General features: G+C 41.6%; 1 protein-coding gene across 3 annotated transcripts; it reads left to right on the forward strand.

The window, feature by feature from the left end:
* Positions 1 to 565: 565 nt before the first annotated feature.
* On the forward strand, positions 566 to 16,876 carry eif5 (eukaryotic translation initiation factor 5). Of its 3 annotated transcripts, none has more exons than XM_058614700.1 (12): positions 566 to 666; positions 1,283 to 1,516; positions 5,947 to 6,226; positions 6,346 to 6,427; positions 7,138 to 7,310; positions 7,386 to 7,497; positions 7,589 to 7,713; positions 12,669 to 12,830; positions 13,154 to 13,315; positions 13,416 to 13,580; positions 15,548 to 15,688; positions 16,425 to 16,876. In XM_058614700.1, exons 3-12 carry the CDS (start codon positions 6,155 to 6,157, stop codon positions 16,521 to 16,523), a joined length of 1,293 nt encoding a protein of 430 aa, XP_058470683.1. In that variant the 5' UTR covers positions 566 to 666; positions 1,283 to 1,516; positions 5,947 to 6,154; the 3' UTR covers positions 16,524 to 16,876. The 3 variants fall into 3 exon arrangements, with proteins under 3 accessions (XP_058470683.1, XP_058470681.1, XP_058470684.1); XM_058614698.1 differs by having other exon boundaries at positions 575 to 671; XM_058614701.1 differs by lacking the exon at positions 566 to 666 and adding an exon at positions 705 to 947.
* The last annotated feature ends 1,683 nt before the right edge of the window (positions 16,877 to 18,559 follow it).

The raw sequence follows: 18,559 nt of genomic DNA on the forward strand, positions 1-18,559 counted from the left end.
AGTTCGTTTTTAAATTTTTTTTCTGTTATTTTATTAGTTTTCATTAGTTATAATAACCTTGATTTGCGCTTCATTGTGTGTGTGTGTGTGTGTGTGTGTGTGAGTGTGTGAGAGAGAGAGAGAGAGAGAGAGAGGCACAGGCTTGTACCTGGTAGACCCAAATGTATCCATGTTGGCAGGACCGTTTCTTGCTTTGTGGGGGCCCTATGCAAAATGCTGTTCGGGGCCCCTATGTTTGCCAAACTACAGTGGAGAAATGCCTAATGGAGAGCAAGGTTTTAATCGTTTTAGTTCTTAAATTTAGTTTTTAATATGATTTACTTTTACTTTTTTTTTAGAGCAGGTGTGATAGTTTTTATTTTTGTAAATGCTTAGTTTTTGTTTAGTTTTTACTAGTTTTAGTTTATTTTGTAATTGCTAGTTGCAAGATTCAAAAAGGTCATAATAAGTATTGTGTCTTAAAAACCCAAACCCAACAAAAGATGCCATTTGCCACAACTAAGCAAACCTCAACAAAAAAAAACTCATAAAGGTGTAGTCGTTGTTGGTCATTTATTTTGAAAGGAATGGTATTACCGGACGTGGCTAACCGCCCCGTGTGGCTGGTAGCTTCACTTCTACAGTAAAAGCGCCGTGAGTAGCAGCGTTGCGAAGAACATTCGAGAGGTAAGGTGAGGAATTTAAACAGTGTGTCTTATTTTCTGTCACCTCGTCTCGCCCTGACGTGGATTTCACGGCGAAATTCGTATTCACGTCGCCAAACATTAGCTCGCTAAAATGCTAACAGTGCCCTTAAAGCTACGGTTATAATCACGTTACCTTCACACGCAGCGCGTCGTCAGCACTGGGCTAGTAAGTGACTTGGCGTTAGCATCTCTGGGCTCCGGCTATTTCCTGGTGATGTAAGGCTATGAGACGCGGTAACGGGCCGCGATCACCGCGGAGCTGTAAGTTGGAAGCATCACCGGGTGTTGTCGTCACACTTTTATAGTCACACATTCAAGGGATTTAATTTCGCGATGTCATGTTTTTTCCGTGATGAATTCGGTGACGAAACACGTGCTGGGTCAACTCAAACATGTTAGCTTCGCGGACAAGCTACGCAGCGTTGGACCCAGAAACGTCTAACGGGGGACAGTGAAGGGATCGTTTTTCTGTCGCGACGCGTAACATTTTGAACGACAAACACCCACCACAGCTGCCACTGATGTCAACGTCATTGTGACCGTATAGCGCATGTGGGAATTGTGTAATAACCGAACGCCTCTCCTCCTCCCCGAAGGTTCCCCCCCAGAAAAGTCCCGAGGACGCTCCGGAAAGTCTGCTTGCCTCCGCCCCTGAGCCTGGCACCTGCACCGTTTGGAAGGTTTCTGGTGTTAAACTGTGCGTCTTCGAGAGCCATAAACCATTCAAGGAACTCTGCTGTTATCTACACGCCAGCTCCAGCCATCCGACACCGTTCACTGCGTCTCTTGGACGATCAGCGTTGTGTTTATGTCTTTGTTTTGCGAAAACGGTAAGGTCCAATTTATATTTCTAAACCGTCACGTAATTGTATTTTGATGCTGACATCTGTGTTTGTTTGTTTTTTACTTTATTTCTTCTCGTGTTTTCTGTGCCACTGAGTCAAAATGGCGTCTCCCAGTCCCGTCACTCGTGTACATTGACTGTATGACGCACTCTGCACCAAGCTCCCAGCTAAGCTAACTTAGCTTCCTCCCCCAAACAGGGCCCACTCTTCTTCTGCTGCTGGTTTTAAGGAGAAATCCTCCTCCAGGTCCAGTTTGACCATTATCGCCACCAACTGTTGAATTATGTTTATTTATACTTATTAATTCCATATTGTGCAATACGTGATTATATACACTCTGTGGCCACTTTATTAGGTACACCTGTTCAATTGCTTGTAGAGCTACAACTAATGATTGTTTTCGCAACCGATTAATCTGTCAATTACCTTCTTAATTAATCGAGTATTTGTTTGGTCAAGAAAATGCTGATCGGTGTTTCCCAAACTCTTGGATGCCTTGTTTTGTCCACAGACCAGAATTTTGGGTTTTAACAGTGTCTTTGTCAAATGGACCAATGGAACCTGATAATATTCACATTTAAGAAGCTGAAAATGACCTTTGTTTTATTTATTTTAAAAACGCCTATCACCACTAAATCATTTATTCATCTTCTACTGCTTTATCTTCCACACGAGGGTCAGGGTGGGGGGGTGCACTGGTGCCAATCCCAGCTGACTGAGTGAAAGGCAAGGTACGCCCTGGGCAGGTTGCCAGTCAGAGGCAAACAAGCATCCTCTCTCACACTTATGGCCAATTTAGTGTTTTCTGAAATATTCAATATTTTCTGAGATATTTAGCATTTCCTATGAAATTATCACCGTAGAAATGAATGAAGACATTTTCAGTCATCTTTCAACTCTTTCTTCTAACGCATACTTTCACGTAGACGCACCATTCAAAAAATGTTCAAACTTTTCAGTACTATTCATATGTTTTTTTTGTTTTTTTTTAGTTTTCTATTGACCTACAGAATGGTATCATTTAATAACAAAATAGTTCTCCATTTTTCCTGTGTTAAATTTTTTAACACATTTACCATTACTATGTTGTCCCCGGCAAAGACTGCAGCGTAGTTGACTGACGGTTTAAATAATCAGCACTTCCTTTTCTTCCTTCGGCTTCTCCCTTTAGGGGTGAACACAGCATTTATTTACATTTACCATGTAAATATTGAACTAAGGCTTGGCAAATCTAATTGCAATCACACTATTTGTTGGAAAAGTGTAAGATTTTTCACTCCGTTGTCAGTTCCTTGGGTTAGCATTCAGAAATGTTTTTCTTATCCGGGTTTAGTTACTCCTATGTCCCATTTCACGTCGCTGATTGGACTGTTACGACATAACTGACAAACTGGCTGTTTCTCTTTTCAAAGTCTGCAGATGCAGATATTTTTTTGTAAAGTGCCCATGAATGCTTTGAATGAGACAGAACCCTCGCACACTGGACAATGTCCCTGTGGTACATTCCTAAGCTTTAGCTGACTGACCATAACTGCCCCACAAAGACTTTAATTAAATGTATCACTGTTTATTTAACCAAATTTAGGATAAAGAATAAAAAGTACGTTTTTGTGTGTTTCCATTCGCCGCTCGTTTGCGGAGATAAGCAATTAGACGGCAGAAAAATTCATGTCTGGTTCGCCGCCAGAAGATAAGACAAGAAGATGCAGATTCATGACACGGAGAGTGTCAGTAGCTGTTGACACGCGGTGATATTTTGTTTCTGCATAGTGAAGTAATAAGTGCTTCTTCCTCTAATGCTGGAATGTTGTTGTTTCCTCCTTGTCCACCATTTTCTGTTATTTTTCCAGCAGTGTATTGAAATGAGGAAACTTTTAGTGACATTTCAGTCATCAATGATGCACTCATTTACTCATTTTTTATCAATATGCCAACATTACCACCTCCCCAGAGTTTGTGTATGAATGTGCATAGAAACACCCTGATAGTCAGTGAGGGTGGATATCGAGACTGAGCTCTCGTCTCGACCTCTGCCCTTCTGATTCACCAAAGCTCTGGACCTCGTGTTTCCGCTGATGAACCAGTTGGGTCATTTAATATGGACTCAGTCTGATAACCTGCAGACTGGGTTGTTGGCATTGAAACCCTCAGCAGAGGGGGGGGGGTGCTTGGCAGCTGCCAGGCCTCCTGTTTTTGACCTGTTAAACAAGAGCAGGCCTTATGTGACTAAAGCCAGGGGCCCCTCATGTAAGACAAAGGGCTTTTTTTGTATGAAAACAGCCACAAAAGCTGAGCAGAGTATTCAGTTATGTGGCTGTTTTTTCTTTCCACTAATCTGCTGAGCTTGCTCACTGTTGAGTCACATGGACGTTGGCTCGATTTTCTCACTGCAGAGGCTTCAATGCAGACTTAAAATATTTATAAGGGATGGTTTTGTCAGGATTTAATTGATACTAGAGATGCACAATATTACATGTATTATCAGATATCGGCAAAATGCACCAAGATTGCTTGATAGGACTAATGACAAAATCAGTTTGTCTCCTTGGCGACTACCTCCATGACTTCTACGCTTGTGTTCTCCAACTATTATTCCCTTTGTTTATTTTGTGTATGCAGAGCCCAAGCACTTCTGATATCGGATGTGTGTGAACATCCAATATTGTGCATCTCTAATTGATAACTCTCCTGCATAGTAATACGTAAACCTATCAGTGCTTTTGATTTCATTGTGTAATTGCGGGCTCACGAGTGGCCCAACTGATCACAGTCCAAATAGTCAGAAAGCGATACAAAGAAATGGTGCGTTTAATCTTAATTTTTGTGAATAAATTACTGTTAGGACAATGATAAGTTTTCCTTTTACACCCGACACATGTTCTTAACAAAGTACTGTTCATGTTGAACATTGTGTGTAGTTAAAAGTAGTGTATTTTAGCTTAAGGTGTGTGTTTCCATTGTACGTTTGGTCTTGGAATTTAATTTAAAGTGGTCTTAAATTGAACTTTGTGTAAACCCAGCGACACCCTGTATAGAACAACCCACCCCTCTTTGTAAACCGTCTGGTGTTTTTAGGATTGAAAGCTCAGACTTGGTTAAGTTAAAGTAATTCTCATCTGGATAATCTGTGGCTCCTCACATCAGCCTGGTCTGGATAAATGGCGGCAGCTGCTCTGTTATAACCTTTCACCACAGGAAATTAATTAAATATCAAAGGATATTTGATTAAACTATTTAAAAGATAATGAGTCACTTTATTATTATTATCATCATTATTATTATTATTATTATTATTATTATTATTATTATTATCATTATCATTGTTCTGAAACGATCAGGATCGTTTGAGCAAACCGACCCAGACCTATCAAGTGTCTTAACCAACTGCAGGTATCACTGGGGAAATACCAGTTTAATTTAAGACTCATTTATTGAGACCTCAGGGCTTTCGTCATTTTCAGTCTTCCATGTAAACACTTGGCAGCTTTTGTCTAGGGTGGGGCGTGAATACCAATGACATTCACTTCTGCCTCAATAACTTTTATCAGCATCAGCTTTAATGTAAATATGACAGTTGTCATCTTGTACTTCATTTCAGCAGATGAGTGTGAGTTTATGATTCGCAACGTTAAAGTAGCAATCTAAAAAAAGATGCTATTAAGTGGTGGTGTAACAAGGATCTTGTTTTCAACGGTACTTCCGTTTGACAATGTGTTCATGACGTCAAACATGACTCAGCCGAGGGGGGGAAAAACACAGTCCCCTCGTGGCAATGTTAAATATGAGTCATTTGAAGTGTACAAGCAGGTTTACCCAGGTTTAAAAAAAAAAAAAAAAAAAAACCCTGATTCCTCTGATTCTGTCCTATTTCCACTGTGCTTTGCTCCTATGCTATAAGTCCATTGTTTAATTGTATTCTAATAACCTATTTTATTTTTCCTATATGTTTTTATTTTAATGTACTTTTTATTTTTATTTTTTATTTATTTATTTATTGCACTTATTGCACTTTCCGGAATGGAATTTTGTGACCATTGCTCACGCTTAGTCCAAGTCGTGTACCCACCGAGTGTAATCACGAGTCCTAATGACTTTGTTCTGTGAAGCAAAGAAACCAGAAAAAAATCACTTTTAAATAGCTGAAAACAATTCAGAAAACTTGTTAATTATTAAAAAAAAAATTAAATGATTGATAATTGCGAAAGAAAATCCTCCGATAAGGATTGTTTGTCAGACGGCTTGTATTTAAAGTGTTTTAATTTTGAGTAATTTAATCTCCTTTTATAAGAGCAAAGATATAAAACCATTCGACGCTTGTTAGGACGTGGTATAATACAGCATGAGTTTGTTTTTAAATCGTTTTCCATTTTAATTATTGATGGTCTCTTTCTTTTTTTGTGCCTCTCCTCTTTCAGAGCTGTTGCGCAGCCGTTGGAACCTGTGTGGTGGAAATCTAGCCTTCAAGCAAGGAGCTTGCGGCCACAGCGGCACAACGTTTTTCATGTCAGAGACCGAGCACGCTTGCAGTCGTTTATGTCATCCCCTCTTTTCCAGACAGAAGATCCCAAAAAATCCCCAACCAAGATCCTTTTATCTTACTGATAGTGCTCACGGCCAGCCAAAATGTCTGTCAACGTCAACCGCAGCGTGTCAGACCAGTTCTACCGCTACAAGATGCCCCGTCTGATTGCCAAGGTAACGGCTCGGCGTCGTTGATTTTAGTCCAGACGTGTCGACACTCCAGAAAATATGTAAAGAAACGTCTTTTTCAAGGTGTTTATTGAAAAACAATTGTGTTTTCATTCTCCACTCAGGTTGAAGGCAAAGGGAATGGAATCAAGACAGTCATTGTCAACATGGTTGATGTTGCAAAGGCATTGAACAGGCCTCCAACATGTAAGTGAAGTGTTGACAAACGATATGAAGTGAGTTGTACGTTCAGACTTTTAGGCTGCAACCAGCAAAAGTGATCAATATAGAACAATTGAGTTGGGCAAGATGGTGGGAGATGTTTGTAAAAGTAAAATGTTAATATTGTGTTCATATCAAAAATTGGAATGAATGGGATTTATGATTAAAGACAAAAGTAGTCAAATGTAGCACAATGTTGATAAATTTAAATAAAAATACTAATCATACCTGTTCATTGGATTTGAGCGGAGAAGCTAAGAATAAAACACTTTCCAGCCAAGTTAATTTAGAGGATTCCCAACATTGAGTTAAACATTTGCTGCCATGTTCTTAGACCACTGGTTTCCAAACATTGGGTTGGGGCCCACAGATGAGTCGTGGGAGACTTTTTCTGGGGTCACCAAGCATATTTGCTGAATTGTACCAATCTTTTAGTTAAAATGAATGAATGTGTATATGTTTTAAATAACGTGCACAAACAAAGATATAATAATCAATTTACCGAATATCTCTTGGAAAATATTGGTTTTACTTATAAAAATGATATTGTGTGTTGCAGATGCAGTTGTAGATTTGTTGCTACCATACGCACAATTTTGCTTTTTGTCACTTGTGGAAAGTTTGGGAAACACAGTTTAAAGTTTTTGTTGTTTTAATGTCGCCGCCTCTGCTGTCCTTCCTCTTCTCCTCCACAGACCCGACCAAGTTTTTTGGTTGTGAACTCGGCGCTCAGACCCAGTTTGATACCAAAAATGACCGTTACATCGTCAACGGATCCCACGAGGCGAACAAGTTGCAGGACATGCTGGATGGGTTCATCAGAAAATTTGTGCTGTGTACCGAGTGCGACAACCCTGAAACTGATCTGGTAAATATCTGATTAGAAAGCAGAGTCCTTCTTCTTGTGGTTTAGTGGAGTAATCTTTGTCTGTCCTCCTCGCAGAATGTCAACCCCAAGAAACAAACCATTGGCACTTCCTGTAAAGCCTGTGGAAACCGCGGCATGCTCGACACTAGACACAAACTCTGCACGTTCATCCTCAAAAACCCACCAGGTGAGAAATGGTTTCTTGCCTCTTTTTTTTAAACTTAAAACAGCCGCTTTTTAAACGCAGACACTGATGATTCTGCTCCTCCCAACAACAGAGGCCACTGATAGTGGATCGGCATCTGCAAAGAAGGAGAAAGAGAAGAAGAACCGCAAGAAGGACAAGGAGAACGGCTCCGGCGGTGGGGAGGCCCACGGCAACATCGACGCTCCTCAGGCTGTGGTGGGTTTTCTTTTTGTCTCTTATACGCTGCCTGCATGTCCTTAACTGCTAAGCACTAATGATGGCTCAACACACACACACACACACACACACACAGACTCGGACACAGTTCATGGACCGAGTACAGAGCCGATCTGTTTGTCAAACAGACAGACAGACAGACAGACAGACGACTTTATTAATCCCTTTGGGAGGTTCCCTCGGGGAAATTAACAGCTCCAGCATCCATACACAGCACTGTTAAAAATAGAGAATAGAATAAAATAAGATAAGAATAAAAATAAAAATATAAAAATGAAAGTGACCCATGCTGTATACATGTATGTATACCTACATACACACAACCAATGTATATATATATATACATACATACACAGATACATGCATACATACGCACACATACATACATATAAATACACATATACTTATATATGCATACATACACATACATACATACATATACACACATATATACATATATATATATATATATACACACACACATAGGTATAGGTACACACACACCTAGAGTTACCCCGTAATGCCCAGGGTTTTATTGCACATTATGTTATTGTTGTGGTTGTTGTTTGTTTAGTTCGTACCGGTTTTTTTTATTTTTTGTTTGCTTGTTTGCCCTCCTCCCCCCCAGTGAGGAGTTGTACAGTTTGATGGCCCGGGGGACAAACGAGTCCCCCAGCCTGTTGGTCCTGTATTTTGGGAGGAGCAGCCTGTTGCTGAGGCTTCTGTGGCTCCTCTGGCTGCTGATGACAGTGTGCAGAGGGTGGCTGGCATTGTCCAGGATGCTCAGCAGTTTGTCCACAGTTTTTCTCTCTGCCACTGTCACCAGAGGGTCCAGCCTCATTCCTACCACCGAGCCGGCCCGCCTGATGAGTTTTTCCAGTCTGTGGAAGTCTGCCTTAGTTGTGCTCCCGCCCCAGCAAACCACGGCGTAGGAGAGAACACTGGCAACCACGGACTGGTAGAACATCCACAGGAGCTTTTTGCAGATGTTAAAGGATCGTAGCCTCCTCAGGAAGTACAACCTGCTCTGGGCCTTCTTGTACAGATGCCTTGTGTTGCTTGTCCAGTCCAGCTTGTTGTCCAGCCACAGCCCAAGATATTTGTAGGTCTGAACGACCTCCACCTCCTCTGCTCCTATTAGAACTGGTCTCGAACTGGGTCTGTCCCTCCTGAAGTCGATGACCAGTTCCTTGGTCTTAGAGGTGTTGAGCTGCAGGTTATTGATGTGGCACCAGACAACAAAGTTCCTCACCAGGCTCCTATATTCCTCTTCCTCTTCATTGTCTCTGATACACCCCATGATGGCCGTGTCGTCTGCGAACTTCTGGATGTGACACGTTTCCGAGTTGTAGCAGAAGTCTGCAGTGTACAGAGTGAAGAGGATGGGAGACAGCACAGTCCCCTGAGGAGCTCCGATGTTGCTGACCACCGTGTCAGACGTGATGTCCTTCAGCCTGACATACTGTGGTCTGTCTGTGAGGTAGCTGGAAATCCAAGCAACCAGGCAGGGGTCCACTCGCATTCTGGTGAGTTTTTCTTTTAGTACAAGGGGCTGGATGGTGTTGAAGGCACTCGAAAAGTCCAAAAAGAGGATCCTGACTGTGCCACTTCCCTTGTCCAGATGCGAGTGGGCTCGGTGTAGGAGGTAGAGAATGGCATCATCTACACTGACCTCTGCCCGATAGGCAAACTGTAGGGTGTCCTCAGCGTGCTGTACCTGAGGCCTGAGGAGGTTGAGGAAGAGCCGCTCCAGAGTCTTCATCAGATGTGAAGTAAGTGCCACCGGTCTGAAGTCATTCAGCTCGCTGGGCCGGTTCTTTTTTGGAACTGGAACGATGCATGATGTCTTCCAGAGGGTGGGCACTCTCCCGAGTTGTAGGCTCAGGTTGAAAACCCGTTGGAGTGGCTCCCCGAGTTCTGCAGCACAGGTTTTGAGGAGCCGTGGACACACCTGGTCTGGTCCTGCTGCTTTCCGGGGCCGGAGCTTCCTTAGTTCTCCCCTCACCTGATCAGCTGTGAAGCAGGGAGGTGGCTGAGAGGAGGGAAGGGGGGGGGGATGGCTGGTGTCAGAGAGAGGTGGGAGTGGGAGGGCAGGTTGGGGGGTGGCTGTGGTCGCAGGAGGGGAGGAGGAGGGGAAGGTTCCGCTGTGCCACCTGGGTGGGGATGTGCTGGGAGGGGGAGGGGAGCAGGCTTCAGTGAGGGCCGCAGTGAGGGTGGGAGGTGGGGTGGAGTGGCTGAATCTATTGAAGAAGGTATTCAGATTGTTTGCCCTCTCCACTCCTCCCCCCTCTGTCCTGGGTTTGGCTTTGTGGCCTGTGATGGTTTTGACACCTTCCCAGACCTCCCTCATGTTGTTATCCCTCAGTTTCTGCTCCACTTTCCTCCTGTAGGAATCCTTTGCCTCCCTCAGGCAGAGTTTCACCTCCCGCTGTGCTGCTTTCATCTCCTCTCTGTCATTAGTCCTGAAGGCCTTCTTCTTCTTGTTGAGGACGGCCTTGACTTCCTGTGTTACCCATGGTTTGTTATTAGGATAACACCGAACAGTCTTGGTGGGGGCGACCACGTCTGCACAGAAGTTGAGATAGTCTGTGAGACAGTGAGTCATCCCCTCAATGTCCTCAACATGCTCACCCAGCAACACATCCCAGTCCGTGATATCAAAACAGTCTCTCAGTGCCTCCTCAGCTTCAGGAGTCCATCTCCTGATGGAGCGAGTGGTGACAGCCTGCCTTTTGACCAGGGGGGTGTATTGGGGCTGTATGTACACCAGGTTGTGGTCTGACTTTCCCAGTGGGGGTAGGGCGGTGACTCTGTATGCTTCCTTAACGTTGGTATACAGTAAGTCAATCATCCTATTCTTCCTGGTCGGGCAGTTGACAACCTGGTGAAAAGCAGCCAGGGTAGAGTCCAGGGTGACATTATTAAAGTCTCCAGAAATAATTATGAAGGCTTCAGGATGTTGCCTCTGCAGCCGTGCTGTGACTTTAAGAATCTCATCACAAGCAGCGTCTGCTTTAGCCTGCGCCTTGACCTCCGGAGGAATGTAAACACACAGGGCGATCACGTGACTGAACTCCCTCGGCAGATAGTATGGCCGCAGGCTAACGGCAAGCAGCTCCAGATTCGGGTCACACAAAGCCGCCTTCACGGTGACATGGCCGGGGTTACACCATCGGTTGTTGACGTAAATGATGAGCCCCCCACCTCTGCATTTGCCGCATGCCTCCGCGTTCCTGTCGGCTCTCACCGCAGTAAATCCCCGCAGGTCCACGTTAGCATCCGGTATGCTGTCGGTTAGCCATGTCTCCGTCAGGATGAACAAGCTGCACTCCCGATAGATCCGCTGGTTCTCCAAAGCGGCCAGCTCGTCCATCTTATTCGGCAGCGAATTGACGTTCCCCATAATCACGGAGGGAAGCGATGGTTTGAAGCGCCTCCGGTTCTCCGCTAGCCTAGCCTTTAGCTTGGCCCCAGCCTTACAGCCCCGGTAGCTCCTCCGCAGCTCCGCTGGGATGTTGTGCCTCAGTCCGTTTGTTGTCCTCCTGAGAGCCAGTAACTTCTCTCGAGAATAAGTGAGAGAGCTGGCTCCTGTGTGTGTTTTAAAGTTCAGTGTATCCATGGGATACATGTTAAATCCTTCACAAAGAAGTTTAAAGGTATTTAAAAGAGTAAAAAAGAGGTAAAAGTGTGGAAAAGAAGAAAGTGCTGCGGAGCGACTGGAAATGCTGCCGTCTCCTACAGCGCAATCACTACTACAACAGTAAAAACAGTCATCACTTTGATAGTCCTAACTGGCTCATCATAGCTCCTGCTTCTCCTGGTCTCAGATTTATTGTGGGAAACGCGGACCTTTCTTTATCGAAACCTAAGATTTGAGACAAAGCACAAAGTAGATACAGCTTTATAATATAAATAATAAATACTTATCAATGTTAAATATCACAATGGAGCGGAGCCCCATGGGCCAAGGCCTTCTGCAGTGACCATAATGTCCCCCCAAAAATTACACTAGGTGATTGTCAATATAGAAGTTGTTCAGCAGGGGTCGTGTTTTTCTACTTAACTTTTTTCTCCTAATCTAAACTCTTAAATTTAAGAGATTTGAGATGTGAACGTGCCGCAGACTGTAACCCTTGTCTTTGACTCTTTGAATTCTTTTGTAAAGATGAGCAAATGACCCAGAAACGATTTTGCTTTTGACAAAATTTAGATTCCAATTTGCCGATCAACAAGTAAAAAAAAAAAAAATTAGCTTGGCTAGAAATCTTACATGCAATGCATTTGTGATGTGTAAAATTTACCTTTTCTTTTTGCATTGTCCCTGACAGATAAACTAATGAATAAAATAAAAATGCAAACTGGTAACACTAGAGAATATTATTCTTATTATTATAGTATTAAAAATGACAATGGACAAGTGAAGAAGGGAGGGAAAGAAGAAAGAAAGAAGTGAGGAAATGCAATCATGGAACTCACAAGCAGCCGTGAGGGAAATCACTGCAGACTAAATGACTAGTGGGTGAACTAAACGGCAGGTAAAAGAGAAATTAAAAATGTATATAGAAATGGATGAATTAGCTACATGAGCAGCAAGAGATGAGATAAAGGAGAACATGGTAAAATAATAGGTCTAGTGCAATAGATGAGTGAATGAAAATGAAAGAATACAAATTCATTATAAAACTAGGTGTTAAACTAGGTTTGTTTCTAAAACTGAACAGTCTCTGCTGCACAGATTTATGACACAGTCTTGGTGAGTAATAGCAGGTCACTTAAACCCATGTTGGTGCATTTGACCTTTTTCATTCAAATGGACTTGGAGTTGACCTTTTCTGTCGATAAACCAAAACAAGGTTTAGGTTTTCCTTCTGTATCCCTCTGTTCCCCCTCCTGACCACTGCCTGTGTGTGTGTGTGTGTGTGTGTGGACATCAGGATGGAGATGATGATGACGAGGACTGGGCAGAAGAGACCACAGAGGAGGCACAGAGGCGGCGAATGGAGGAGATCAGCGATCACGCCAAGAACCTGACGCTCTCAGACGACCTGGAGAGACCTCTGGAGGAGAGGGTCAACCTCTTCTACAACTTTGTGAAAGTAAGAACTGCTTCATATAAAGGCCATTAACATATCTCCTGACAGATTCCCATCCCTAATTTTATCAAGTGTTTTTCTACTAACAATTGGGTTTGAAATCATGTGACCATGAGGCGCTGGAAGAGCTGAACACAGAACGGCGACTCAAACATGCTTTTTAGACCTTTTTAGGAGTCTCCGTCCAGAGTGTCCAATCACTGGACAATCCCAGAATCCTATTTATATTTAGTGTTGGTTTTGAGTTGATTGTTGTTGAAAAATGCTGCTGGTGTGAAGAACACGTTTGGAAAATGTGTCTAAAGTGAACTTGTTTGTTCCTGCAGCTGAGGAAGGAGAACGGAAGCATCGACGCGGCAGACAAGGAGATTCTGGCGGAGGCGGAGCGTCTGGATGTGAAGGCCATGGGTCCGCTCATCCTCAGCGAGCTGCTCTTCGACGAGAACATCCGCGAGCAGGTCAAGAAGTACAAACGCCACTTCCTGCGCGTGAGTTGAAACCTGATCGTCGGCTTAAACTCTTTCGTGACTGATTCCCTTTTTTCTTTTGTCTAAATGAGTTTATTTATTTATTTATTTCCCCCTTCAGTTTTGCCACAACAACAAAAAGGCCCAGAAGTATCTGATGGGAGGCTTTGAGTGTGTTGTGAAGCTGCATCAGGTTCAGCTGCTGCCGCGAGTTCCCATCATCCTCAAAGACCTGTACGACGCAGACCTGCTGGAGGAGGAGGTCATCTTCGCCTGGGCAGAGAAGGTGAGTCAGAGAGTGAGGAGAATGTCGACACAGCAGGAACCGTTGTTCTGACCTGTGTTACCGACCCAGCAGGGAACATAACAAAAAATACTGAAAATCATGTGTATTGTCAGGTAAAAAAAATCTTACTTTTTCTGCAACTAATGATCATTTACAGCTTATAAGTTGTTTGGTCTGTAAAGGTCAGAAAATTGTTATAATGTTATATATGTATACATGTTATAATTGACAGAAACGCAGTGAAGGGCTTTTATTGTGTGTGTGTGAAGGAAGTAACTTTGACTTTTGACGACTTTCTTTCAGTACCAACTTCCTCCTGTTGTTGTTTCTCAGATCCACTGTCTGGTGATCGATAAACACATTTATCTCTGGAAATTAGTAAAAAAAACAACTATATTTTATGAGTGAAGTGGCCTTTTTAAATGTTTTTCAGTTAACTGTCAGAGGAGCCAAGAAACCAGAAACTGTCCACAATTTAGAAGCTGAAATCACAGGATTTTATTTATTTCAAATCACCAAAACTCTTACAAATTTTCACAAAAATAGTTATTGCTTACAGTGTTTTAAACGCAGTATTTGTATCTCACTTTGTAAACTGCTCACACCAAACCCCATAGAGAGCTCACGGGGACACAGGAGCTGCTGGTCCACTGCTGCCTCTTGTGGTCAGTTTGTGTCACTGATGGAGGCAGCAGTGGATCGACCCCCCCCTTGTGTGCAGTGAAGTAAAATTGCAGATTTTCTCAGTGGGGATTGTCAGAGCGACATGAACACCAAACATGTGCCAATCCCTCTGTCATAAACCTGAACTGTCTTACATACATATATGAGTTGAACCTATTTGCTCGATTAAAACCTATGTAAACGTATGTGAAGTCACAGCAGCTTTCAGATGAAACAAGTTCCTTGTTTTAACAAAACTTGGATCTTTTCCTGCGGCGTTTCCAACTAAACAGAGCATTGAACCTTACAGCAAACAACTTTTATTGACTTATAAAAAACAAACAAAAAACCTGCGTCTGTACAAAAGTGGTGTTTGAACAGACTGCTGTTAACTACACACTGTGAGGCCTCATGACCACACGGCTCTGCAGGAAATGCTGCTGCTGCTGCTGTCGTGTGTAAAAGGGAAGAGTGTCTGGTCGCTCAGAGTTTGAGAGGATCAGGCGGACGCGGCGTCACATGATGGTCGAGCAGAAGTGTCCGTCTTTATTAACTGACCCATGACAAAAACAATACAACAAAGTAAATGTGCACTTGATTTGTTTTAACCTAAAAAAAAAAATTCACCCCATTTCTTTATTCTTAAGTCGTCTGTGCTTAAGATTTAAATTTCAAATTTATAAATTTTTTTATTTATTTTGATAAGACAAATCAAATACTGGCACTGATTTCACACATTTATGAAGAATCATCTTAAAATGGTACAAGTTGAGCCGATACTACAACGTGACTGCATGTCCGCTCATGCAGGAAGTACTTGCGTTAATCTCCAACATTTAGCAAAGGAAGTGTCTAAAATGTCAATATTTAACAGGAGTCTGGTGTGTTTAGAGACGGCGCTGCTGAAAGCCGACCACGTTCAGTTCAGTGACTGTCACACTGAGTCTCTGCTCTGCTCACGCAGGAAGTACTCGACTATTCTGTGAACAAATCCTTTTAATCGACTGATTCTGATGATTCAGTCACACCCAAAACAGCTGCTTTACAAGTCACTTGTTTGTGACGCGTGGAGAAAACGACGTGACTGATGCTAGAACTGTATAATGGAAAAGTGCCATTTCTGTTCTTGTCCTCTACTTTATTTCCTCATCTTACAGTATTTTTAGATCAAGTGTCAAAACAAAGGCAGCAGTCGTGTGTCGAAGCCTAAAAAAGAAACTATGTTCAGTTTTAACGCCGTCATTCTTTACTCGACACACTATTATCTAACCTGCACCATAAATGTCCCTCGCTGTCTCCCCCAGGTCTCTAAGAAGTACGTGTCTAAGGAACTTGCCAAAGAGATCCACGCCAAGGCCGCGCCTTTCGTCAAGTGGCTGAAGGAGGCAGAGGAGGAGAGCGAGGGCAGCGAGGAAGAGGAAGAGCAGGAAGACGAGAACTTGGAGGTAAAGTCGATGAAACTCAACCAAGTGCAGGAAAAACTACGGCAACTCCTTTCTCCCAGTTTTCTCGCGGTGTATATAGAAGTTAATTGGACACTTTTGAAATTGACCGTAGGTGAGAGTGAATGGTTGTCCACACTGTGACCTTTAACCCTGTGTCAGCTGAGACGATGAATGAGTGAATGTTCTCGTATTCTTGCGTAAAGAAGTACAGATCGTTTTGACAAAACTTGAAGTACTCATTAAGTTTCTGTACACAAGTAAGAAAGCACCAGCTCTTAAACTATTAAAGTCATTCTTTTTAGAGCTTCTCAGTGAGTTTAGTAGTTTTCTGCCGTTTTTTTTGAGCACAAAGTCGCGACAAGAGTCTGCTGCTCGAGTTGAGAAGAAGAAACCGGCGAAGTTGGTGGTGAAACCTCTCCGTGTGGCTGTTGTCGCGAAACCACACAAGACGACAGTTTCTCCTCTGCAGACTCTTCCACAACAGAGTTGCAACAATGCTTTGGCTGATGGTGACAATAAAACCACATTTAACTGCTGATCTCTGCCCGATAATATTATAGAATATACAAAAAAACAAACTAACCACTATTTAGCTCTGCAAAGGGCGTGAGCGATGATATTTTCGGTGGCCTTTTTATGGACAATTTGCAGATTAAAATCTTGTAATGTGTGAAAAGTGCTGTGTAGATAATCCGCTCAGACACTCACTCTGTCTCCCTGTCCTTCTTGTCCTCAGGTCGTTTACTCGTCTTCTGCCCGCGAGGTCAAAGTGGAGACTGTGAAACCAGCCGCGCCTGAAAAAGAAGAAGAGGACATCGACATCGACGCCATCTGAGAGACTGAGCTGCTGCTGCTGCTGCTGATGATGCTGATGCTTTTCTTGTGTTGTGGCTTTGAATCATGATGCCCTGTACGACCTTTAACGGCTGGCCTTCCTCTCCTCCTCCCCCTTCTCCGCCCCTCTCCTCCTCCTCCGCTTTGTGGCATGACGTTAACATTAGCGCTTTACTTGCTGCTCATTAAGCCTAATCTAATTTTTGGAGATTTAATAAGTTGATGATGAAATGAAGTTGATGTGAGGATTTTAATCTTGGGTGTTTTGGGATCATTTTGACTGCACATTTAGGTTTTTTTGTTTTTTTTGGTCCCTTTGTTTCCAGTCAATAAAGAATGTTTTGTTATCCACGATTCCTCTTGAACCTTTGCCGTGTTTGCCTCCATGAGCTCGTGTTTCCTGTACAGACCCATGTGTTTTACTCCATTTATGAATTTATGTGATAAATAAATACATTTTTAAAATCACAGCTGAAGAACAAACATTTTTTATCTACATCAGCTGTTTGAAGACATAACAACCCCCTAAAAAATGAGCGGGACTCATTTTCTTCAGTGTTTTTTTTGTTTGTTTTTGAAGTTTCTCTTAAACTTTATATCTGAAGCATTTTTTTTTCAAATTGCCAGACAAACATGTAAAAATATGAAGTAGCTGGGAAAAAGAATTATGCGTTAAATAAGGTTTAAGTTTATCAATTAAACGTATGGGGAAAATGTCTTTCAGGGATTTAATTTAACATTAAGGGGGAAAATTAAAATGTAGAGTAATTAAATGATACAAAAATATTGTATAAATGTAAAGAAAAATTTAAAGATTACATAATTTTTAACATAATATAAAAACTTAAAAACAAGAAAATTGTGAGGAAAAAAACTATTGATAATGTATTGATTTTTCAGCCTCTTATATTTGAATATTTTCTGGTTTCTTTGTAAATTAATCAAAAAAGTATTTTACTTTTGATCTTTGTGTACAGTAAATGTCATATTAAGTAATATTTTTTATTTTTTTTTAAATGACTTAAACTTCTACCAAAGTTATTTTCTAGTCACATACTTTTACTCAATTATCCCTTTAAGTTACTCTCTACAACATTCCCACAGAGACATGTCTCTCTTCTTGTCTTGTCTCTGCTCCAATGAGAGTGGACTCGGCTGCTTTCGTCATTTCCTGCAGCCGTTCGGCTGGACTTGCTCATGACGCCTTCACGGACCGTCAGAAATATCAGAACAACGAATCTCACTCAATGACTGGATCTTTTCTCAAAAACTAAATTATTCACATTTTATTTATTCATTTTTTTAAACATTTATTCTTAGTATTGTCATCATTATTATTATTGTTATTATTATTATTATTTTTATTATTTATGATGTGTTGTGTGGAGTTTAGGATTAACCTGTTGGTTTTAGGATTTATTTCATGTCTTATGTCTTACAATTATTATTATTGTTGTTATTAGGGCTGCAACTAACGATTATTTTCATAATCAATTATTTCCTCTATTTTTTGGGTTATAAAATGTTGATAAATGTTGATCAGTGTTTGTCAAACCTGGAAATGATGATGTTCTCATAAGTCTTTGTTTTGTCCACAAACCAAACCAGGACATTTCATTTAAGAATCTGAGGGCAGATCATTACATTTATTTTATTTTATTTTAGTAAGCTGGTCGATAAATTATCAACAATGATTGTCGTCTTTAAATATGAAATATTACAACTTTTTTCTCATAATATTAAGACTCTCTTCTCATAATATTATGACTTTTTCTCATGAATTACGACTTTATTCTCATAATATTAAGACTTTTTTCTCATAATATTAAGACTTTTTTTATATTACAACTTTATTCTCATAATATGACATTTTTGTCATAATATTACGAATTCTTCTCATATTACGATGTTTTTGTTATAATATTACAACTTTTTCTAAAATTACCACATTCTTGTAATATTACAAAAATGTGGAATATTACGACTTTTTTCTAATATTATGACTTTTGTCTCATATTACGACGTTTGTCTCATATT

Source organism: Solea solea, chromosome 18, assembly GCF_958295425.1.
Source record: "Solea solea chromosome 18, fSolSol10.1, whole genome shotgun sequence".
NCBI classification, from domain to species: Eukaryota; Metazoa; Chordata; class Actinopteri; order Pleuronectiformes; family Soleidae; genus Solea; species Solea solea.